At 38.7% G+C, this 27375-nt stretch overlaps 1 protein-coding gene across 1 annotated transcript in view; it reads right to left on the reverse strand.

Annotated features, from left to right (window-relative positions):
- Positions 1-290: 290 nt before the first annotated feature.
- The window catches only part of LOC132553826 (mitogen-activated protein kinase kinase kinase kinase 4-like), a 50468-nt gene continuing 23383 nt past the window's right edge, over positions 291-27375 (reverse strand). The window contains exons 13-20 of the mRNA XM_060218105.1: positions 20094-20263; positions 18381-18462; positions 17572-17888; positions 15748-15795; positions 10590-10687; positions 7519-7685; positions 6449-6510; positions 291-295 (exon numbers count right to left, since the gene is read on the reverse strand). Coding sequence (XP_060074088.1) covers positions 291-295; positions 6449-6510; positions 7519-7685; positions 10590-10687; positions 15748-15795; positions 17572-17888; positions 18381-18462; positions 20094-20263 — 949 coding nt within the window. The remainder of the gene's footprint in view (positions 296-6448; positions 6511-7518; positions 7686-10589; positions 10688-15747; positions 15796-17571; positions 17889-18380; positions 18463-20093; positions 20264-27375) is intronic.

Consider the following 27375-nt stretch of genomic DNA (forward strand, 5'->3'; position numbering starts at 1 on the left):
CAGCATCCTAATACTTCAGTCCTCACACAGCATCCTAATACTTCAGTCCTAACACAGTATCTTAATACTTCAGTCCTAACACAGCATCCTAATACTTCAGTCCTCACACAGCATCCTAATACTTCAGTCCTAACACAGCATCCTAATACTTCAGTCCTAACCAAACATCCTAATACTTCAGTCCTAACACAGCATCCTTATACTTCAGACATTATTACAGTATGATGTGACAGCTTCACATCTGATGTGTAAGTTTAAGTGATTATTTTGAAAATAAAATTCCTCACACATCACCCTAATACAGAAAACAGTACATTCATCAAATATATACTTCAGTCCTAACACAGCATCCTAATACTTCAGTCCTCACACAGGATCCTAATACTTCAGTCCTAACCAAACATCCTAATTCTTCAGTCCTAACACAGCATCATAATATTTCAGTCCTCACACAGCATCCTAATACTTCAGTCCTAACACAGCATCCTAATACTTCAGTCCTCACACAGCACCCTAATACTTCAGTCCTAACACAGCACCCTAATACTTCAGTCCTCACACAGCACCCTAATACTTCAGTCCTCACACAGCACCCTAATACTTCAGTCCTAACACAGCACCCTAATACTTCAGTCCTCACACAGCACCCTAATACTTCAGTACTCACACAGCACTTATACTTCAGTCCTAACACAGCCCTAATACTTCAGTCCTCACACAGCATCCTAATACTTCAGTCCTAACACAGCATCCTAATACTTCAGTCCTCACACAGCATCCTAATACTTCAGTCCTCACACAGCATCCTAATACTTCAGTCCTAACACAGCATCCTAATACTTCAGTCCTCACACAGCATTAATACTTCAGTCTAACACAGCATCCTAACACTTCAGTCCTAACACATCCTAATACTTCAGTCCTAACACAGCATCCTAATACTTCAGTCCTAACACAGCATAATTATACTTCAGTCCTAACACAGCATCCTAATACTTCAGTCCTAACACAGCATCCTTATACTTCAGTCCTAACACAGCACCCTAATACTTCAGTCATAAAACAGCATCCTAATACTTCAGTCCTAACACAGCTAATACCCTAATACTTCAGTCCTTACACAGCATCCTAATACTTCAATCCTAACACAGCATCCTAATATTTTAGTCCTCACACAGCATCCTAATACTTCAGTCCTAACACAGCATCCTTATACTTCAGTCCTCACACAGCATCCTAATACTTCAGTCCTAACACAGCACCCTAATACTTCAGTCCTCACACAGCATCTTAATACTTCAGTACTCACACATTATCATAATACTTCAGTCCTGACACATCACCCTAATACTTCAGTCCTCACACAGCATCCTAATACTTCAGTCCTAACACAGCATCCTTATACTTCAGTCCTAACACAGCACCCTAATACTTCAGTCCTCACACAGCATCCTAATACTTCAGTCCTTACACAGCATCCTAATATTTCAGTCCTCACACAGCATCCTAATACTTCAGTCCTAACACAGCATCCTAATACTTCAGTCCTCACACAGCACCCTAATACTTCAGTCCTAACACAGCATCCTAATACTTCAGTCCTCACACAGACATCTATAATACTTACAGTCTTAACACAAACATCCTAACACTTAATCTGACATCCTCACACAGCATCTTAATACTTCAGTCCTAAACACAGCATTCCTAATACTTCAGTCCTAACACAGCATCCTAATACTTCAGTCCTCACACAGCCATAATACATCTTCATCCTAAACACAGCATATTTAATACTTCAGTCCTGACACAGCATAGCCATATTTACATCTTACACACATAAACTATAGCCATATTTACATCTTAATACTTCAACTACAGCCATATTTACATCTTAATCTGACATAAACTATAATATTTACATCTTAATCTGACATAGACAGCCATATTTACATCTGACTTAATCTGACATAAACTATAGCCATATTTACATCTAATCTGACATAAACTATAGCCATATTTACATCTTAATCTGACATAAACATAGCCATATTTACATCTTAATCTGACAAACTATAGCCATATTTACATCTTAATCTGACATAAACTATAGCCATATTTACATCTTAATCTGACATAAACTATAGCCATATTTACATCTTAATCTGACATAAACTGCTGCCATATTTACATCTTAATCTGACATAGACTATAGCCATATCTACATCTTAATCTGACATAAACTATAGCCATATTTACATCTTAATCTGACATAACTATAGCCATTTATTTACATCTTTTATCTGACATACACTATAGCCATATTTACATCTTAATCTGACATAAACTGCTGCCATATTTACATCTTAATCTGACATAGACTATAGCCATATCTACATCTTAATCTGACATAGACTACAGCCATATTTACATCTTAATCTGACATAGACTATAGCCATATTTACATCTTAATCTGACATAAACTATAGCCATATTTACATCTTAATCTGACATAGACTATAGCCATATTTACATCTTAATCTGACATAAACTGCTGCCATATTTACATCTTAATCTGACATAGACTATAGCCATATTTACATCTTAATCTGACATAGACTATAGCCATATTTACATCTTAATCTGACATAAACTATAGCCATATTTACATCTTAATCTGACATAAACTACAGCCATATTTACATCTTAATCTGACATAAACTATAGCCATATTTACATCTTAATCTGACATAGACTATAGCCATATCTACATCTTAATCTGACATAGACTATAGCCATATTTACATCTTAATCTGACATAAACTGCTGCCATATTTACATCTTAATCTGACATAGACTATAGCCATATTTACATCTTAATCTGACATAGACTATAGCCATATTTACATCTTAATCTGACATAGACTATAGCCATATTTACATCTTAATCTGACATAGACTATAGCCATATTTACATCTTAATCTGACATAGACTATAGCCATATTTACATCTTAATCTGACATAGACTATAGCCATATTTACATCTTAATCTGACATAGACTATAGCCATATCTACATCTTAATCTGACATAGACTATAGCCATATTTACATCTTAATCTGACATAGACTATAGCCATATTTACATCTTAATCTGACATAAACTATAGCCATATTTACATCTTAATCTGACATAGACTATAGCCATATTTACATCTTAATCTGACATAAACTACAGCCATATTTACATCTTAATCTGACATAAACTACAGCCATATTTACATCTTAATCTGACATAAACTATAGCCATATTTACATCTTAATCTGACATGAACTATAGCCATATTTACATCTTAATCTGACAAACTAATGTCATATTTACATCTTAATCTGACATAAACTATAGCCGTATTTACATCTTAATCTGACATAAACTATAGCCATATTTACATCTTAATCTGACATAAATTATAGCCATATTTACATCTTAATCTGACAAACTAATGCCATATTTACATCTTAATCTGACATAAACTATAGCCATATTTAATCTTAATCTGACATAGACTATAGCCATATTTACATCTTAATCTGACATGAACTATAGCCATATTTATATCTTAATCTGACATAAACTGCTGCCATATTTACATCTTAATCTGACATGAACTATAGCCATATTTACATCTTAATCTGACAAACTAATGCCATATTTACATCTTAATCTGACATAAACTATAGCCATATTTAATCTTAATCTGACATAGACTATAGCCATATTTACATCTTAATCTGACATAGACTATAGCCATATCTACATCTTAATCTGACATAGACTATAGCCATATTTACATCTTAATCTGACATAGACTATAGCCATATTTACATCTTAATCTGACATAAACTAATGCCATATTTACATCTTAATCTGACATAGACTATAGCCATATTTACATCTTAATCTGACATAAACTACAGCCATATTTACATCTTAATCTGACATAAACTACAGCCATATTTACATCTTAATCTGACATAAACTATAGCCATATTTACATCTTAATCTGACATGAACTATAGCCATATTTACATCTTAATCTGACATGAACTATAGCCATATTTACATCTTAATCTGACATAAACTGCTGCCATATTTACATCTTAATCTGACATGAACTATAGCCATATTTACATCTTAATCTGACATAAACTGCTGCCATATTTACATCTTAATCTGACATAGACTATAGCCATATTTACATCTTAATCTGACATGAACTATAGCCATATTTACATCTTAATCTGACATAAACTATAGCCATATTTACATCTTAATCTGACATAAACTACAGCCATATTTACATCTTAATCTGACATGAACTATAGCCATATTTACATCTTAATCTGACAAACTAATGCCATATTTACATCTTAATCTGACATAGACTATAGCCATATTTACATCTTAATCTGACATAAACTATAGCCATATTTACATCTTAATCTGACATAAACTATAGCCATATTTACATCTTAATCTGACATAAACTATAGCCATATTTACATCTTAATCTGACAAACTAATGTCATATTTACATCTTAATCTGACATAGCCTATAGCCATATTTACATCTTAATCTGACATAAACTGCTGCCATATTTACATCTTAATCTGACATAGACTATAGCCATATTTACATCTTAATCTGACATAGACTATAGCCATATTTACATCTTAATCTGACATAAACTATAGCCATATTTACATCTTAATCTGACATAGACTATAGCCATATTTACATCTTAATCTGACATAGACTATAGCCATATTTACATCTTAATCTGACATAGACTATAGCCATATTTACATCTTAATCTGACATAGACTATAGCCATATTTACATCTTAATCTGACATAAACTATAGCCATATTTACATCTTAATCTGACATGAACTATAGCCATATTTACATCTTAATCTGACATAAATTATAGCCATATTTACATCTCATCTAAATCTTAATCTGACATGAACTATAGCCATATTTACATCTTAATCTGACAAACTAATGCCATATTTACATCTTAATCTGACATAAACTATAGCCATATTTAATCTTAATCTGAAGGTTATTTCTACCAGCAAATACCATTGGGCATTTTGTGATTTATTAAGAAGTGGTCGTTCAAATGGAAGAGTTGATACAAGACAGACCAGACAAGGGATGATGTAGGATAGATGATAGACTTTAGACAATATACAAAGGGTAATACTGATACTAGGATTCTAATACTGGGGAGGTAACACTGATACTAAGATTCTAATACTAGGGAAGGGAGGTAACACTGATACTAGGATTCTAATACTGGGGAGGGGAGGTAACACTGATACTTGGATACTAATACTGGGGAGGTAACACTGATACTAGGATACTAATACTGGGGAGGTAACACTGATACTAGGATACTAATACTTGGGAGGTAACAATGATACTAGGATACTAATACTGGGGAGGTAACATTGATACTAGGATACTAATACTGGGGAGGGGAGGTAACACTGATACTAGGATACTAATACTGGCGAGGTAACACTGATACTAGGATTCTAATACTAGGGAGGTAACACTGATACTAGGATTCTAAAACTGGGGAGGGGAGGTAACACTGATACTAGGATACTAATAATGGGGAGGGGAGGTAACACTGATACTAGGATTCTAATACTGGGGAGGGGAGGTAACACTGATACTAGGATACTAATACTGGGGAGGGGAGGTAACACTGATACTAGGATTCTAATACTGGGGAGGGGAGGTAACACTGATACTAGGATACTAATACTGGGGAGGGGAGGTAACACTGATACTAGGATACTAATACTGGGGAGGGGAGGTAACACTGATACTAGGATTCTAATACTGGGGAGGGGAGGTAACACTGATACTAGGATTCTACTACTGGGGAGAGGAGGTAACACTGATACTAGGATACTAATACTGGGGAGGTAACACTGATACTAGGATTCTAATACTGGGGAGGGGAGGTAACACTGATACTAGGATACTAATACTGGGGAGGGGAGGTAACACTGATACTAGGATACTAATACTGGGGAGGGGAGGTAACACTGATACTAGGATACTAATACTGGGGAGGGGAGGTAACACTGATACTAGGATACTAATACTGGGGAGGGGAGGTAACACTGATACTAGGATACTAATACTGGGGAGGGGAGGTAACACTGATACTAGGATTCTAATACTGGGGAGGGGAGGTAACACTGATACTAGGATTCTAATACTGGGGAGGGGAGGTAACTCTGATACTAGAATACTTATACTGGGGAGGGGAGTAAACTCTGATACTAGAATACTAAAACTGGGGACATTTTGCATCCCCCTGTGTTTAGAAAATAGTGTATAATTAGGTAACACAGACACATACCGTCATGAATCACCATCGACTGTAATGTTTCCAGTGTGTCTTCATTAAATCCACCGGTGGGCCTGCAGAACAAAACATTTGTGCAGTTGAAACTAACAATTGATATAAATAGACAGAAAGAGAATGGTTGCAACAAAGACAATCCCTCTCAATTATCAGAAATTGAAATAAGGGATAAAAATCTGTAAACAATATGTTGAGTAGAATAATGATATAAATTTTAGTCAATTTGACCCCTTTTTGCCCCAACCCTTAATGTGACTGATTCAGCTGTTGTTGAGTTCCTGCCATTAAGCTAAAAATTGATATGACATCATGGCAGCAATTCTGATTTCTCCATGAAGTAAGAAAGGCTACCACATGTGAAGGGCATCTGAAGGAAACAACGTAATGCAATTAAAAGGACATTCTCTTCATAGACATTGATGTGGTTTTTTTTTATCATAGTGTCGGCATTACAAAGATAAAAAAAAAAATCAAAGCCTCAAAATGGTGCATCTCTAAAATGGTCCCAGAGGAAGAGATCAGATTGTCATCCTCTATCTATTAATAAACTTTTTTCCCAAGAAACTTTAAAAATAAAAGAGTTAAAAAAAGGAATTGTGACCTTTGACCCACGGGTGAGGATTTTTATTTGATGATTTTTTTGAAATGACATATATGGAGAAAGTTCGGTTAAGGGTTTACGCCCCAAAAGTTACTACAAATAATCACAAAATCATGAAATTCTGTAACGTCTATTTTGATGACACGAAAAAGGATGAGGAACAAAAATACTAAGAAACTCAACAATAACAAATTGTCTTTTTCACCAACTGGTGGAAAGCTTAAATAATTCTCAATCCACATTTGTCATATGTTATGTTACCTATTCAATAATTCATGTTGTTTTTGGCTAACCGTGTGCCAATATTTATTTCAATACACCCTTGACAGGCCCTGGTATCTCCTACTATAGAGGATATGTAAATCAAGCTGAATGATATTTGATGCATCCTCTGCAGTGTTTCTCAGCTACATTAGATTTATCATCCACTGCAGAGTAAACGTCAGTACTTTGTGGTACTTACATTGGTCTTGCAGGCTCAGACGCCAGTAATGTACCATCTCTGTTGACAGTGATATCTTCATCTTCCTCTTCTTCATCATCCTCATCATCTAACACAATCATCTTTCGGGCATGCCTCTCCTCTGCTCCACCTAGTTCATTTAACTGGGCTGCTAAAGCATCAAGGTCCTGTGATAACACAAACATACATTTACTGATTTACTAGTTACATACAGCATTACACCTCACATCAAAGTCTACAAGAGGCCCACATGGTCTGTATCACTCACTTTTTTTATCTTCCTCTCTTTTTTTTCTATAGGCAAAAGATTTGCAAGATTTACATCTATTTCCCCATTGGGCCCCACTAGGCAAGGACCTGACTAACCATCTATACAAAAGCCATATTTCACCTATTGCTATCAACCAAAAAGGGAAAAAATCCTCTCATTTTTTAAAAAAAAAAAATTTCAAGAAATCAATATATTTCCTCTTTTGGGCCTAGTACTAGACTGGGTCTAGTTCTAGAGACTACATCTCTACTCCCACTAGTTCTAGAGACTACACCTCTAATCCCACTAGTTCTGAGACTACATCTCTACTCCCACTAGTTCTAGAGATTGTGACTCTAATCTCGCTAGTTCTATGTCACAGATTCAGGAATACCCCAATTCTGAAAGTTTCCTGCTATCCAACCATACTTACCAAACACTGTTGCCAAGTCACCTATGGCCATTGGATTAACAAATTTGTTAGCACGCAAAAAAAATAGAAAGGTATTTTAGACAGATAGTAGATATTAGTACAACAGAATAATATTTGTCTACAGACAAGACTTTGTATTGCATATGTTTTCAACAGATTTCCCCTTTATTCATTACATACTGATCACTCATGAATTTATAGCTTCGAGGTTCAACGATTCAACACAACATCATTGTTGCATAAAACGATGCCAAGTACCATTAATTATTAATGTAATTTTGGCAATAAATCTATACCAGATAAAATGTTATCTATTGTTGTTCTGAATTTTACCTAGTCACCCCTTGACTTAAAGCCAGTCATTGGCCTCTTCTGATCTCCGTATAAAGTATTACCATCATCATTTGTCTATTGTGCACCTTGTTTACAAAAGGCAGGTGTTTTTTGTGAAAATAATCTAACCAAAAAAAACATTCCTGGGGATAAATTTTCCCAGAGAATATAGACACTTGTTTCGTTGCACCCTGACTACAATCTGTCATGGCTGTTTTGACTGACTTGGTCACACCCTGACTACGATCTGTCATGACTGTTTTGACTGACTTTTGGTCACACCCTGACTACAATCTGTCATGACTGTTTTGACTGACTTTTGGTCACACCCTGACTACAATCTGTCATGGCTGTTTTGACTGACTTGGTCACACCCTGACTACAATCTGTCATGGCTGTTTTGACTGACTTGGTCACACCCTGACTACAATCTGTCATGACTGTTTTGACTGACTTGGTCACACCCTGACTACAATCTGTCATGGCTGTTTTGAGTGACTTGGTCACACCCTGACTACAATCTGTCATGGCTGTTTTGAGTGACTTGGTCACACCCTGACTACAATCTGTCATGGCTGTTTTGACTGACTTGGTCACACCCTGACTGTTTTGAGTGACTTGGTCACACCCTGACTACGATCTGTCATGACTGTTTTGACTGACTTTTGGTCACACCCTGACTACAATCTGTCATGGCTGTTTTGACTGACTTGGTCACACCCTGACTATGATCTGTCATGACTGTTTTGAGTGACTTGGTCACACCCTGACTACGATCTGTCATGACTGTTTTGACTGACTTGGTCACACCCTGACTACAATCTGTCATGGCTGTTTTGAGTGACTTGGTCACACCCTGACTACAATCTGTCATGGCTGTTTTGAGTGACTTGGTCACACCCTGACTACAATCTGTCATGGCTGTTTTGAGTGACTTGGTCACACCCTGACTACGTCACACCCTGACTACGATCTGTCATGGCTGTTTTAAGTGACTTGGTCACACCCTGACTATGATCAGTCATGACTGTTTTGAGTGACTTGGTCACACCCTGACTACGATCTGTTATGACTGTTTTGACTGACTTGGTCACACCCTGACTACGATCTGTCATGGCTGTTTTGACTGACTTGGTCACACCCTGACTACAATCTGTCATGGCTGTTTTGAGTGACTTGGTCACACCCTGACTATGATCTGTCATGGCTGTTTTGACAGACTTGGTCACACCCAAAGTTTATACAAAAGTATTTTCTCCCCTAAGGATGCTTTAGACCAACATTGGTGTAAATCCACTCAATTGTTCATGACTAGCAGCAATTTATAGAAAAAATTGACAGACACCATAAGACAGATGCTGCGGTATCCCTTTAGCTAACTCAGCCTTTAAGGCCATGTGAGCTAAAACTCAAAAGCAAAACTATTTTACCTTGACAATGGACCAGTCCTATACACAAAATTGAGGCCAATTTGACATGTTTCTGCGATAATCATGTCACTTCTATGGTTTAAATAAACCTAGCAACATTTTCCAACACCTTTGTCATCAACAACGTATAATTCTAACAACTCAATTTGCATTATTTCAACCACTATTTTCCACATATATTTCACGTTTCAAAATACAAAATGTATAATTGCAAACTGTGAGTCGTTGGCTTTGTCAGTAGATTTTGAATATTTCAAATATTATTTTTAGGACTCATTCAGAATGAATGAAAATATTGTTTTGGTTTAAATGAATATCTGCTAGGTTCGAGGTACTAGCTGTGACTATTGCATGATGTTTGAAAGTAGACTTGAAACATAAACACATTAAACATGGAAAGATGTTAATGTTATTTATTGCTCTGATGGCAAAAACTCCGAATAGGAAGCCATTGGCCTCGTGGATCATATTTATTGTACACACAAGTTTATTAAGAAACAAATCCCAAGTTAAGGACAGAAAAAAAACTCCTGTAACACTGTTGTCCTGACTACACTCTGCTGGCATGTGAAGATTATGAAATATTCATGAAATATTTGCAATTTGAAATATGATGGCTTCTTACCTCTGGCTTCTGAACAGGCCCTCTGAAACCACCTTGATTTCTGGAATCTCCGGGAATATGAGGATGTTTTGAACTTGGCGGTCTGTTATCCTGAACTACTGAAACACGGAAGAAATCCCTGAGGTAGATATCAACATCAAACACTCTCTACCATCAGCTAAACAATCCATGGAACCCAGAGTTTTATTTTGTGAATATCTCCAACACTACAATTTCATTCAAACAATGTGTTTGCACTTATTCTTTTATGTATTGGTCAAGCTGTTTCCACTCTTAAAAAAAACATGATGATTAGAAAACATATATATCACCATTATCTATAAATAGACAATGTAGTTGTAGATTTTTATCCTAAAACAGACACAGTGTAGTCATATACCAACATATTCAAAGCAACTTTGAGTTGTCATATACTGCCATTACTATCTATAAATAGAATTTATTGTTGTCATGTACTGCCATTACTATCTATAAATAGATTTATTGTTGTCATATACTGCCATTACTATCTATAAATAGATTTATTGTTGTCATATACTGCCATTACTATCTATAAATAGATTTATTGTTGTCATATACCACCATTACTATCTATAAATAGAATTAATTGTTGTCATATACCACCATTACTATCTATAAATAGATTTATTGTTGTCATATACCACCATAACTATCTATAAATAGATTTACTGTTGTCATATACCACCATAACTATCTATAAATAGATTTATTGTTGTCATATACCACCATTACTATCTATAAATAGAATTTATTGTTGTCATATACCACCATTACTATCTATAAATAGATTTATTGTTGTCATATACCACCATTACTATCTATAAATAGATTTATTGTTGTCATATACTGCCATTACTATCTATAAATAGATTTATTGTTGTCATATACCACCATTACTATCTATAAATAGATTTATTGTTGTCATATACCACCATTACTATCTATAAATAGATTTATTGTTGTCATATACTGCCATTACTATCTATAAATAGATTTATTGTTGTCATATACTGCCATTACTATCTATAAATAGATTTATTGTTGTCATATACTGCCATTACTATCTATAAATAGATTTATTGTTGTCATATACCACCATTACTAACTCTATCTAAACTTATTAGAATCTGTCTTTAAGAGTCAGTGAATAAGACCTGTTTCAGCAGCAAACTTTGGATACTGTCAGCACAAGTTCGAACATCAACAAGTCTGTTACTTCACATCAACGATTATTATACAATTAAAAACGTACATCTGAACTACTGTGTAGCCGGCCCTTATATTTTAACATTGAATGGAGAAGGACTATTACTGAGAATAATACAAGAAATTTTCTTTCAGTGTAAAATAATGAAAAGTTAAATACAGTGTATCAAATATTGTAATTTTAAAGGGACATCACGGTAAAAATGTGGTATTTTTTATTATTGTACCTGTTTTAAACACTTCCCAACAGCTGATTTCCAATGTCCACTACTCGAGAAAATACATCAGAACATTTACAGCTGATAACATTACAAGCCATTTTTGAAAACGAGCAGCTCATTTCCATACACAAACACTTTTGAAGGCAAAGAAAATTGCTTTATCACTTTGTGCCTGACATTTAAACATTTTCCAACCATTACAGATTGGTAAGTCAGTCTTGTTTACTGATATGGTGTGTTGTGCACATGCGTTATCACAGACGCAAAAAATTACATATCAGACTGTTGATCAACAGATAAGCATTTCCTTTATATAATCATCAATTAACCTTGTTATGTGTATATTTCAGTGGAAACCAACTGTCATTCTTTATACAGTAATATACTTCATATGCAATAATAATAAATTTAACAGCAAAAATTTGTTTTACCGTGATGTCTCTTTAATTACATTGAAGAAATCTATTTAGAAACCATATTTTTATCAAAAATAATTCACATTCATCATCAACATCATCAACAACTCTTCAAGTTAGATACTGAGAAGATTTCTGAACACTTTCGGCGAGACTGATTCTTATAAAATAATTAACAAAAATATTGATTTATAATGTAAATAACTAATCTATATTGATAAATGCTTTCAAATATATCCACAAATCTTAAAGTTGGTGTTGGTTTCATTTTCCATTGAAATGTGAAATTCATTGTGTTTTCCTTCCCTTAGTACACTGTTATAATCTCCTGCGTATAACATTAGCATGCAGTTGTATTAAACAAAGCAAGAGGCATTCACGGATTAGGATTAAAATTTCATAAGAATATAATGCATATATATGCTATAGGTAATATTTATAGCATGCAAAACCGTCCACCAATATGTCAGGCAGTAGTCCCATAACAACATGGTGGCAAACCGAGCACCTTTATCAAGCTAGGGAACTCTGACATAAAACTGCTTATTATAATCTACATACTACAATGCAATAAAACTAGGCATATCTTTATACTCCTAAATAAAGTCTATAAAAAATCACAACAAAACGATACACTAAACGACAAAAGGCCTTCTTGGTTCTTGTTCATAGGACTTTACCAGAACAATAGCAAAGACTAGTTATGGTGTAAAATGGTGAACCAACACAGTTTACAATAAAACACTTAACAAGATGGCCACCACTTCATCAAGACTATCTCCGAATTCCTTGAGGACATTTTTCAGTAAATTCCCACTAGTGGAAAATGTGAATATGTTGTTTAGGAAATCTATTTGCAAGGCTCGAAAAATAACAACTCTGATCCAGCATCCTTTCCTTAAAATCTGTACAAATTCTCAATATCGCTTGTGTAAACTGAGAAGTACAAACAAGTTTTTCATGATGGTGGCTGGACAGTTGATTTCAAACAGCTAGACCTCAAAAATATCAACACTGGTAGAACATGAGAAATTTAAAATGTGAAAAGTTTGTGTACAGCACATGACGACAGAGGAAACAATGACTATAGGACATTCTGACCCTGCTAAGTATACTAAAAGCTCTCAGCAGTCTATATATGTATATGATATCTATGTTTTGTCCACTACATATTCTCAGACATTCACCAGATGGAGCTACACTCCACAAATCAGAATCTACAAAAACAGCTAACACCATCCCAAACTTAACCAGTATTTATAAACACCATCCCAAACTTAACCAGTAGTTATAAACACCATCCCAAACTTAACCAGTATTTATAAACACCATCCCAAACTTAACCAGTATTTATAAACACCATCCCAAACTTAACCAGTATTTATAAGCACCATCCCAAACTTAACCAGTATTTATAAACACCATCCCAAACTTAACCAGTATTTATAAACACCATCCCAAACTTAACCAGTATTTAAAAGCACCATCCCAAACTTAACCAGTATTTATAAGCACCATCCCAAACTTAACCAGTATTTATAAACACCATCCCAAACTTAAGCAGTATTTATAAACACCATCCCAAACTTAACCAGTATTTATAAGCACCATTCCAAACTTAACCAGTATATAAAAGCACCATCCCAAACTTAACCAGTAGTTATAAACACCATCCCAAACTTAAGCAGTATTTATAAACACCATCCCAAACTTAACCAGTATTTATAAACACCATCCCAAACTTAACCAGTATTTAAAAGCACCATCCCAAACTTAACCAGTAGTTATAAACACCATCCCAAACTTAAGCAGTATTTATAAACACCATCCCAAACTTAACCAGTATTTATAAGCACCATCCCAAACTTAACCAGTATTTATAAGCACCATCCCAAACATAACCAGTATTCATAAACATCATCCCAAACTTAACCAGTATTTATAAACACCATCCCAAACTTAAGCAGTATTTATAAACACCATCCCAAACTTAACCAGTATTTATAAGCACCATTCCAAACTTAAAAACCATTATCTATAAGCACCATTGCAAACTTAAAAACCATCATCTATAAGCACCATTCCATATTTCAGCCAAAAAAAAGAAAAAAACTACAAATACAAGCATCAAATGCTTCTTTCCCCAATAATTATACCATGCATCTCAACTGAGGTAGAGTTATCTCCCTTGAAAGCTCTCATCATATTGTCTACTGCAATTAGATATATGATCTGAATGCACTCAAGTCAAGTTGTTTCTTTTAAAACCATAAAGTAAACTTCAAAACTAGTTCAGACTATCAAAGACATAATGTCAATTTTTTTTAATGATCTTGTTAACAGGTAGTTTACCATATGTTGCGATATTTTAAATGTGTTGATATTTTGGCTACCTTGGAAGTGCAAAATAAAACACTAATTTGATTACATATAAAATCCATATTCTGGTCAGACTGTTTCCAGACTCAATGACTATGTAACAGCATGTTTGTTTTATGTATGTAACAGTTTACTTTCCTTTTTTTCATATTTAACTTTCAATAACTGTAAGGTTTATTGGTTTCAATGATTCCTACCTACAGTATGAATTCTCATAAGTTGATACAAAATTAGGGTCCTTTCAAATAGGTCAGCTTCTGACCAAATCAGGACAGAATCAGCATAATCTCAAAAGAAGGATTTTAGAGAATTTCTTGCCTTTCTACTATTTGACCTTGTCCCTCCCACCCAGAGGGCCAAGACCCATTATTTAAACATAATTGATTCCATTTGACCCAATCATGCTTTAGACCAAATTGGGACAGAAACTTGATATTTCTTTAAAGAACACTTAAAGAATTTGCTCTATTTACCCTGTAGAGTCGAGACTCACATTTTACACAAAATTGATTCCTCTCCTCCTAAGGATGTATCAGTCTAGATTTGGGTACAATTAGAAGAAGTAGCTTGAAGATTAGGTTTACAAGAACATGGTAATCAGGTATAGGTAACCTTGGTTATCAAGAAGAAGTTGTGTAACAGAAAACATTTCAGCCAGACAGACAAACAAACATCATGGTATAAGCTCAGTTTGCATTGTGGGCCAGGTGAACTAAAATAAAATGTCTTTCCTATTTCAGCTTAAGTATTTTCTAAAACACAAAATATTTTTATTCTACATGTCAACCTGCAGCAAACAAAAATGATGAGAGCTGTGTTAAACTTTATTTACATGTAGAAGCTACGTCTGTGAAAGGGATAAGGGGAGTCAAACCAGGGAGGAAGTTATCATATCTATTCTGTGCAAACAATCACCTTCGTTATCATCATCATCATCATCATCATCATCCTCATCCTCCTCTTCTAGAAGAAAGTAAGGTCAAAAAAGAGCATGAGGTCAAAGGTTAATGTAGCAATGTAAAACTGGAAAGCATTTTATCAAAACAATATAGGAATAGGATTACATATTAGACATATAGTCACACAATCGGCGATTAACAAACGATGTAGCTTTGGATTATAAAGACAAGCTCACATTTCATAAGGTTTTCTCAGAATCATGCCCTCATGATATAAAACTGTTTTAATATTGTATTATGCTTGGATTAAAGTTTAAGGTGACATGCATGTGTACGTTCACAGTTATTACAATGTGTCTGATTACACTCTCATCCAAACAAGTCACTACTGACTTTGTACAATATCATTTGTACACTTTTTTGTCAAAGCTTTCATCAAAATATTAATGAAATACAAATACAGTTGAAAATATTCAACCTGAAAATTTTTCCAAAAATTTACATAAACAATATTTGTGTGAACATCCCCACAAGCCACTTTTCAAAAGCCAACCAAACTTTAATGGGTCCTTGATCCATATCAACTTACAGAAAAATAAATGAAAAGTTTATAAATTAGTATTTTCAATGTGGTATAATGCATGCTTGTACTTAAAAATATTCCACACCATGCCACAGAGCAAATATTTTCAATCAGGATCATTCAAACTCTTAATATCAATGATAATCTTTCATAAGGCAAAAAAAACCACACGTTTACAATCAATGATCAGGAACGTGTCTTAGGTATATACTGAGACTGATCAGGGACGAGCCTTACCTATATACTAAGAATGATCAGGAACGTGTCTTACCTATATACATAGACTGATCAGGGACGTGTCTTACCGATATACTAAGAATGATCAGGAACATGTCTTACCTATATACTGAGACTGATCAGGGACGTGTCTTACCTATATACATAGACTGATCAGGGATGTGTCTTACCTATATACTGAGACTGATCAGGGACGTGTTTTACCTATATACTGAGAATGATCAGGAACGTGTCTTACCTATATACATAGACTGATCAGGGACGTGTCTTACCGATATACTAAGAATGATCAGGAACATGTCTTACCTATATACTGAGACTGATCAGGGACGTGTCTTACCTATATACTAAAACTGATCAGGGACGTGTTTTAGCTATATACTGAGACTGATCAGGAACGCGTCTTACCTATATACTGAGACTGATCAGGGACGTGTTTTACCTATATACTGAGACTGATCAGTGATGTGTCTTATCTATATACTGAGACTGATCAGGGACGTGTTTTACCTATATACTAAGAATGATCAGGAACGTCTCTTACCTATATACTGAGACTGATCAGGGATGTGTCTTACCTATATACTAAGAATGATCAGGATCGTGTCTTACCTATATACTGAGACTGATCAGGGACATGTCTTACCTTTATAATGAGACTGATCAAGGACATGGCTTACCTATATACTGAGACTGATCAGGGACATGGATTACCTATATACTGAGACTGATCAGGGACGTGTCTTACCTATATACTGAGACTGATCAGGGATGTGTCTTACCTATATACTGAGACTGATCAGGGACGTGTCTTACCTATATACTGAGACTGATCAGGGACGTGTCTTACCTATATACTGAGACTGATCAGGGACGTGTCTTACCTATATACTGAGACTGATCAGGGAGGTGTCTTACCTATATACTGAGACTGATCAAGGACATGGCTTACCTATATACTGAGACTGATCCGAGACATGGCTTACCTATATACTGAGACTGATCAGGGACATGGCTTACCTATATATGGGGACTGTTTGGGGATTTGTTTAGGCTGTTGAACAGAGATTGGCTGGAAGTGACTGGATACAGGCCATGCCTGATGTGAAGACGAAGGACGATGCTGGCCCGAATGAGGGGCTCCACGATTCTGTTGCTGGGGATGACCGTGGTGATGATGACCTTGATGATGATGACCTTGACCATGGCGATGGTCCTTGTGCTGCTTTGCTTGTTGCTGAGGTGCGTGTCCTGCATTGGGCTGGCGGCCTTCTCGTTGTTGGATGAGCTGAAAGTTACGCTTTAATGTTGACTCTCCAGGTATCTGTAGTATTGAACTACAAAACAAAAAGGTACACTTATGATAACTACTTAATTCAAAACTTCTATGTCTGATACAGCTGTGATAACTAGGTTATTCAAAACTTCTATGTCTGATACAGCTGTGATAACTAGGTTATTCAAAACTTCTATGTCTGATACTGTTGTGACACTAGTTAATTCAAAACTTCTACGTCTCGTACAGTTGTGACACTAGTTAATTCAAAACTTCTACGTCTCGTACAGTTGTGACACTACTTAATTCAAAACTTCTACGTCTTATACAGTTGTGACACTAGTTAATTCAAAACTTTGAAATGTCTCATACAGTTGTGATAAGTAGGTTATTCAAAACTTCTACGTCTGATACTGTTGTGGTAATTCAAAACTTCTACGTCTGATACTGTTGTGGTAATTCAAAACTTCTACGTCTGATACTGTTGTGGTAATTCAAAACTTCAGCTGTTAAAACTAACCAATCATCAGAAGCTCACACATTCAGTACAAACCTTGGTTCACCCGGCATAGCATTTTCCTCTTCCTCCTCATTGTCACTTCCTTCATATTCATACTCTGTGTCGTGATCATCCACTACAAACATATTAAGTTTTAGAAATACAACTCTATCTAATGTAAGCAACAGTAAAGAGAAAACCTGTACACAGGGTTTAAAACATTCATTGATAAACCTTTTAATTGACATCATTCCACATACATTGTGTAGGACTGTTCTTGCGTAAGAGTATGAATTTGAATTTGGTATAATGCTTCAAGAAACATGAAATCAGGTTAACCTGTCTATTTTGTAATTATCTAGTTAAATTCATCATCTGTAGTAAAGTGGTTTATCATCACAACATAGCCATGACAAAGCAGTTCACAAGCAATTATCTATGGTTACAGCTACAAGGCCAGCTGTAATTTAAACATCTAAAACAAAATACTGAGATCTGTCATTGCTTCCTGTAACAAGTGTCATACACGTAACATAAACAAACATACTCATCACTTAGCACTAGACAACATGAGAGCTAAGTGAGAACACTCTACAACATGAGATCTAAGGGAGAGCACTCTACAACATGAGATCTAAGGGTGAGCACCCTACAACATGAGATCTAAGGGAGAACACTCTACGACATGAGATCTAAGGGAGAGCACTCTACAACATATCTAAGGGAGAGCACTCTACAACATGAGATCTAAGGGAGAGCACTCTACAACATGAGATCTAAGGGTGAGCACCCTACAACATGAGATCTAAGGGAGAGCACTCTACAACATGAGATCTAAGGGTGGGCAATCTACAACATGAGATCTAAGGGACAGCACTCTACAACATGAGATCTAAGGGAGAGCACTCTACAACATGAGATCTAAGGGAGAGCACTCTACAACATGAGATCTAAGGGAGAGCACTCTACAACATGAGATCTAAGGGACAGCACTCTACAACATGAGATCTAAGGGAGAGCACCCTACAACATGAGATCTAAGGGTGAGCACCCTACAATATGAGATCTAAGGGAGAGCACTCTACAACATGAGATCTAAGGGTGAGCACCCTACAACATGAGATCTAAGGGAGAGCACCCTACAACATGAGATCTAAGGGACAGCACTCTACAACATGAGATCTAAGGGACAGCACTCTACAACATGAGATCTAAGGGAGAGCACTCTACAACATGAGATCTAAGGGAGAGCACCCTACAACATGAGATCTAAGGGTGAGCACCCTACAATATGAGATCTAAGGGAGAGCACTCTACAACATGAGATCTAAGGGAGAGCACCCTACAACATGAGATCTAAGGGTGAGCACCCTACAACATGAGATCCCTACAAAGGGATCAGACAGCACTCTACAACATGAGATCTAAGGGACAGCACTCTACAACATGAGATCTAAGGGAGAGCACTCTACAACATGAGATCTAAGGGAGAGCACCCTACAACATGAGATCTAAGGGTGAGCACCCTACAATATGAGATCTAAGGGACAGCACTCTACAACATGAGATCTAAGGGACAGCACTCTACAACATGAGATCTAAGGGAGAACACTCTACGACATGAGATCTAAGGGTGGGCACCCTACAACATGAGATCTAAGGGAGAACACTCTACGACATGAGAACTAAGGGTGGGCAGGCTACATACATGATGTTAAGTATGGCAGTCACCAAGGGAGGAATCAATACTGATTTATCTATACTTACATCGTTTGTTCTTCTTGTGTCTGTCAATGTGGTCTTTGAGCTGTATGCGGACCTGTCGCTCTGTTGGCTGATCTTTGATAAAGGTGTGCTTCAGCAGCTGTTCTGTGTTGGGTCTTTGTGTGTAATCTTTCATTAGACAAGTCTCTACAAAGTTTGAAAATCTAGAGGACCTGTTCAAATGAGAATCATATAACAAATAAGTATACAAGGAAGCCATTCCTACAATATATCAATAATAGTAGACAATATTATTTATGTTTAAGGGCAGACTGGGTACAGATCCCCACTATTACTAAACAAAACTGCTAAAAAACTTCAGTATTATAAACCCTTAAGTATAATTACAATATTCATACACAGTATAGCAAACCCTGACCAGATCTGGATGATTGACCTTGCTACAGATCTGGATGACTGACATTGCTACAGATCTGGATGACTGACATTGCTATAGATCTGGATGACTGACATTGCTATAGATCTGGATGACTGACATTGCTACAGATCTGGATGACTGACATTGCTACAGATCTGGATGACTGACATGACTGACATTGCTACAGATCTGGATGACTGACATTGCTACAGATCTGGATGACTGACATTGCTACAGATCTGGATGACTGACATGACTGACATTACCACAGATCTGGATGACTGACATTGCTACAGATCTGGATGACTGACATGACTGACATTACCACAGATCTGGATGACTGACATTGCTACAGATCTGGATGACTGACATTGCTACAGATCTGGATGACTGACATTGCTACAGATCTGGATGACTGACATTGCTACAGATCTGGATGACTGACATGACTGACATTGCTACAGATCTGGATGACTGACATTGCTACAGATCTGGATGACTGACATGACTGACATTACCACAGATCTGGATGACTGACATTGCTACAGATCTGGATGACTGACATTGCTACAGATCTGGATGACTGACATTGCTACAGATCTGGATGACTGTGGATGATTGCCATTACCACAGATCTTGATGACTGACATTACTATAGATCTGGATGACTGTGGATGATTGCCATTACCACAGATCTGGATGACTGACATTGCTACAGATCTGGATGACTGACCTTGCTACAGATCTGGATGACTGACATGACTGACATTGCTACAGATCTGGATGACTGACATGACTGACATTGCTACAGATCTGGATGACTGACATGACTGACATTGCTACAGATCTGGATGACTGACATTGCTACAGATCTGGATGACTGACATTGCTACAGATCTGGATGACTGTGGATGATTGCCATTACCACAGATCTTGATGACTGACATTACTATAGATCTGGATGACTGACATTGCTACAGATCTGGATGACTGACATTGCTACAGATCTGGATGACTGTGGATGATTGCCATTACCACAGATCTGGATGACTGACATTGCTACAGATCTGGATGACTGACATTGCTACAGATCTGGATGACTGACATTGCTACAGATCTGGATGACTGACATTGCTACAGATCTGGATGACTGACATTGCTACAGATCTGGATGACTGTGGATGATTGCCATTACCACAGATCTGGATGACTGACATTGCTACAGATCTGGATGACTGACATTGCTACAGATCTGGATGACTGTGGATGATTGCCATTACCACAGATCTGGATGACTGACATTGCTACAGATCTGGATGACTGACATGACTGACATTGCTACAGATCTGGATGACTGACATTACCACAGATCTGGATGACTGACATTGCTACAGATCTGGATGACTGACATTGCTACAGATCTGGATGACTGACATTGCTACAGATCTGGATGACTGACATTGCTATAGATCTGGATGACTGACATTGTTCCAGATCTGGATGACTGACATGACTGACATTGCTACAGATCTGGATGACTGACATTACCACAGATCTGGATGACTGACATTGCTACAGATCTGGATGACTGACATGACTGACATTGCTACAGATCTGGATGACTGACATTACCACAGATCTGGATGACTGACATTGCTACAGATCTGGATGACTGACATTGCTACAGATCTGGATGACTGACATTGCTACAGATCTGGATGACTGACATTGCTATAGATCTGGATGACTGACATTGTTCCAGATCTGGATGACTGACATGACTGACATTGCTACAGATCTGGATGACTGACATTACCACAGATCTGGATGACTGACATTGCTACAGATCTGGATGACTGACATTGCTACAGATCTGGATGACTGACATTGCTACAGATCTGGATGACTGACATTGCTACAGATCTGGATGACTGTGGATGATTGCCATTACCACAGATCTGGATGACTGACATTGCTACAGATCTGGATGACTGACCTTGCTACAGATCTGGATGACTGACAATACCACTTGCACAGTGACTAAAATAGTTATGACTTCAGGTGTTATCTGGGAGGAAAGAGTTAACCACAACTGATGACCTCTAATCAAGAGTAAAACACATTGGTGTGGTGTAGTGGATTTTGGTGTGATATCTTTTACAAAGTCTTCACACACTGACAGACAGATGCCAGCACAGACTTGCACACGTACAGACAGATGCCAGCACAGACTTACACACGTACAGACAGATACTAGCACAGACTTACACACGTACAGACAGATGCCAGCACAGATTTACACACGTACAGACAGATACAAGCACAGACTTACACACATACAGACAGATGCCAGAACAGACTTACACACGTACAGACAGATGCCAGCACAGACTTACACACGTACAGATAGATGCCAGCACAGAGTTACACACGTACAGACAGATGCCAGCACAGACTTACACACGTACAGACAGATGCCAGCAGAGTTACACACGTACAGACAGATGCCAGCAGAGTTACACACGTACAGACAGATGCCAGCACAGACTTACACACGTACAGACAGATGCCAGCAGAGTTACACACGTACAGACAGATGCCAGCAGAGTTACACACGTACAGACAGATGCCAGCACAGACTTACACACGTACAGACAGATGCCAGCAGAGTTACACACGTACAGACAGATGCCAGAACAGACTTACACACGTACAGACAGATGCCAGCACAGACTTACACACGTACAGACAGATGCCAGAACAGACTTACACACGTACAGACAGATGCCAGCACAGACTTACACACGTACAGACAGATGCCAGCAGAGTTACACACGTACAGACAGATGCCAGCAGAGTTACACACGTACAGACAGATGCCAGCACAGACTTACACACGTACAGACAGATGCCAGCACAGACTTACACACGTACAGACAGATGCCAGCAGAGTTACACACGTACAGACAGATGCCAGCACAGAGTTACACACGTACAGATGGATGCCAGCACAGAGTTACACACGTACAGACAGATGCCAGCAGAGTTACACACGTACAGACAGATGCCAGCACAGAGTTACACACGTACAGACAGATGCCAGCACAGAGTTACACACGTACAGACAGATGCCAGCAGAGTTACACACGTACAGACAGATGCCAGCACAGAGTTACACACGTACAGACAGATGCCAGCACAGAGTTACACACGTACAGACAGATGCCAGCAGAGTTACACACGTACAGACAGATGCCAGCACAGAGTTACACACGTACAGACAGATGCCAGCACAGAGTTACACACGTACAGACAGATGCCAGCAGAGTTACACACGTACAGACAGATGCCAGCACAGACTTACACACGTACAGACAGATGCCAGCAGAGTTACACACGTACAGACAGATGCCAGCACAGACTTACACACGTACAGATAGATGCCAGCACAGAGTTACACACATACAGATAGATGCCAGCACAGAGTTACACACGTACAGACAGATGCCAGCAGAGTTACACACGTACAGACAGATGCCAGCACAGAGTTACACACGTACAGACAGATGCCAGCACAGACTTACACACGTACAGACAGATGCCAGCAGAGTTACACACGTACAGACAGATGCCAGCAGAGTTACACACGTACAGACAGATGCCAGCACAGACTTACACACGTACAGACAGATGCCAGCACAGACTTACACACGTACAGACAGATGCCAGCACAGAGTTACACACGTACAGACAGATGCCAGCACAGAGTTACACACGTACAGACAGATGCCAGCAGAGTTACACACGTACAGATAGATGCCAGCACAGAGTTACACACGTACAGACAGATGCCAGCAGAGTTACACACGTACAGACAGATGCCAGCACAGAGTTACACACGTACAGACAGATGCCAGCACAGAGTTACACACGTACAGACAGATGCCAGCAGAGTTACACACGTACAGACAGATGCCAGCACAGACTTACACACGTACAGACAGATGCCAGCACAGAGTTACACACGTACAGACAGATGCCAGCACAGATTTACACACGTACAGACAGATGCCAGCAGAGTTACACACGTACAGACAGATGCCAGCACAGAGTTACACACGTACAGACAGATGCCAGCACAGAGTTACACACGTACAGACAGATGCCAGCAGAGTTACACACGTACAGACAGATGCCAGCACAGAGTTACACACGTACAGACAGATGCCAGCACAGACTTACACACGTACAGACAGATGCCAGCAGAGTTACACACGTACAGACAGATGCCAGCACAGAGTTACACACGTACAGACAGATGCCAGCACAGAGTTACACACGTACAGACAGATGCCAGCACAGAGTTACACACGTACAGATAGATGCCAGCACAGAGTTACACACATACAGATAGATGCCAGCACAGAGTTACACACGTACAGACAGATGCCAGCAGAGTTACACACGTACAGACAGATGCCAGCACAGAGTTACACACGTACAGACAGATGCCAGCACAGACTTACACACGTACAGACAGATGCCAGCAGAGTTACACACGTACAGACAGATGCCAGCAGAGTTACACACGTACAGACAGATGCCAGCACAGACTTACACACGTACAGACAGATGCCAGCACAGACTTACACACGTACAGACAGATGCCAGCACAGAGTTACACACGTACAGACAGATGCCAGCACAGAGTTACACACGTACAGACAGATGCCAGCAGAGTTACACACGTACAGATAGATGCCAGCACAGAGTTACACACGTACAGACAGATGCCAGCAGAGTTACAACACGTACAGACAGATGCCAGCACAGAGTTACACACGTACAGACAGATGCCAGCACAGAGTTACACACGTACAGACAGATGCCAGCAGAGTTACACACGTACAGACAGATGCCAGCACAGACTTACACACGTACAGACAGATGCCAGCACAGAGTTACACACGTACAGACAGATGCCAGCACAGATTTACACACGTACAGACAGATGCCAGCAGAGTTACACACGTACAGACAGATGCCAGCACAGAGTTACACACGTACAGACAGATGCCAGCACAGAGTTACACACGTACAGACAGATGCTAGCAGAGTTACACACGTACAGACAGATGCCAGCACAGAGTTACACACGTACAGACAGATGCCAGCACAGACTTACACACGTACAGACAGATGCCAGCAGAGTTACACACGTACAGACAGATGCCAGCACAGAGTTACACACGTACAGACAGATGCCAGCACAGAGTTACACACGTACAGACAGATGCCAGCAGAGTTACACACGTACAGACAGATGCCAGCAGAGTTACACACGTACAGACAGATGCCAGCACAGAGTTACACACGTACAGACAGATGCCAGCACAGAGTTACACACGTACAGATAGATGCCAGCACAGAGTTACACACGTACAGACAGATGCCAGCACAGAGTTACACACGTACAGACAGATGCCAGCAGAGTTACACACGTACAGACAGATGCCAGCACAGAGTTACACACGTACAGACAGATGCCAGCACAGAGTTACACACGTACAGATAGATGCCAGCACAGAGTTACACACGTACAGATAGATGCCAGCACAGAGTTACACACGTACAGACAGATGCCAGCAGAGTTACACACGTACAGATAGATGCCAGCACAGAGTTACACACGTACAGACAGATGCCAGCACAGACTTACACACGTACAGACAGATGCCAGCAGAGTTACACACGTACAGACAGATGCCAGCACAGAGTTACACACGTACAGACAGATGCCAGCAGAGTTACACACGTACAGACAGATGCCAGCAGAGTTACACACGTACAGATAGATGCCAGCACAGAGTTACACACGTACAGACAGATGCCAGCACAGAGTTACACACGTACAGACAGATGCCAGCAGAGTTACACACGTACAGACAGATGCCAGCACAGAGTTACACACGTACAGACAGATGCCAGCACAGAGTTACACACGTACAGACAGATGCCAGCACAGAGTTACACACGTACAGACAGATGCCAGCAGAGTTACACACTTACAGACAGATGCCAGCACAGAGTTACACACGTACAGACAGATGCCAGCAGAGTTACACACGTACAGACAGATGCCAGCACAGAGTTACACACGTACAGACAGATGCCAGCAGAGTTACACACGTACAGACAGATGCCAGCACAGACTTACACACGTACAGACAGATGCCAGCACAGACTTACACACGTACAGACAGATGCCAGCAGAGTTACACACGTACAGATAGATGCCAGCACAGAGTTACACACGTACAGACAGATGCCAGCACAGAGTTACACACGTACAGACAGATGCCAGCACAGAGTTACACACGTACAGACAGATGCCAGCAGAGTTACACACGTACAGACAGATGCCAGCACAGAGTTACACACGTACAGACAGATGCCAGCACAGACTTACACACGTACAGACAGATGCCAGCACAGAGTTACACACGTACAGATAGATGCCAGCACAGACTTACACACGTACAGACAGATGCCAGCAGAGTTACACACGTACAGACAGATGCCAGCAGAGTTACACACGTACAGACAGATGCCAGCACAGACTTACACACGTACAGACAGATGCCAGCACAGAGTTACACACGTACAGACAGATGCCAGCAGAGTTACACACGTACAGACAGATGCCAGCACAGAGTTACACACGTACAGATAGATGCCAGCACAGAGTTACACACGTACAGACAGATGCCAGCAGAGTTACACACGTACAGACAGATGCCAGCACAGAGTTACACACGTACAGACAGATGCCAGCACAGACTTACACACGTACAGATAGATGCCAGCACAGAGTTACACACGTACAGATAGATGCCAGCACAGACT

The sequence above is a fragment of the Ylistrum balloti genome, unplaced genomic scaffold (genome assembly GCF_031769215.1).
Source record: "Ylistrum balloti isolate Yb309-2 unplaced genomic scaffold, AGI_CSIRO_Ybal_v1 Utg370358, whole genome shotgun sequence".
In the NCBI taxonomy this organism is placed as follows: Eukaryota; Metazoa; Mollusca; class Bivalvia; order Pectinida; family Pectinidae; genus Ylistrum; species Ylistrum balloti.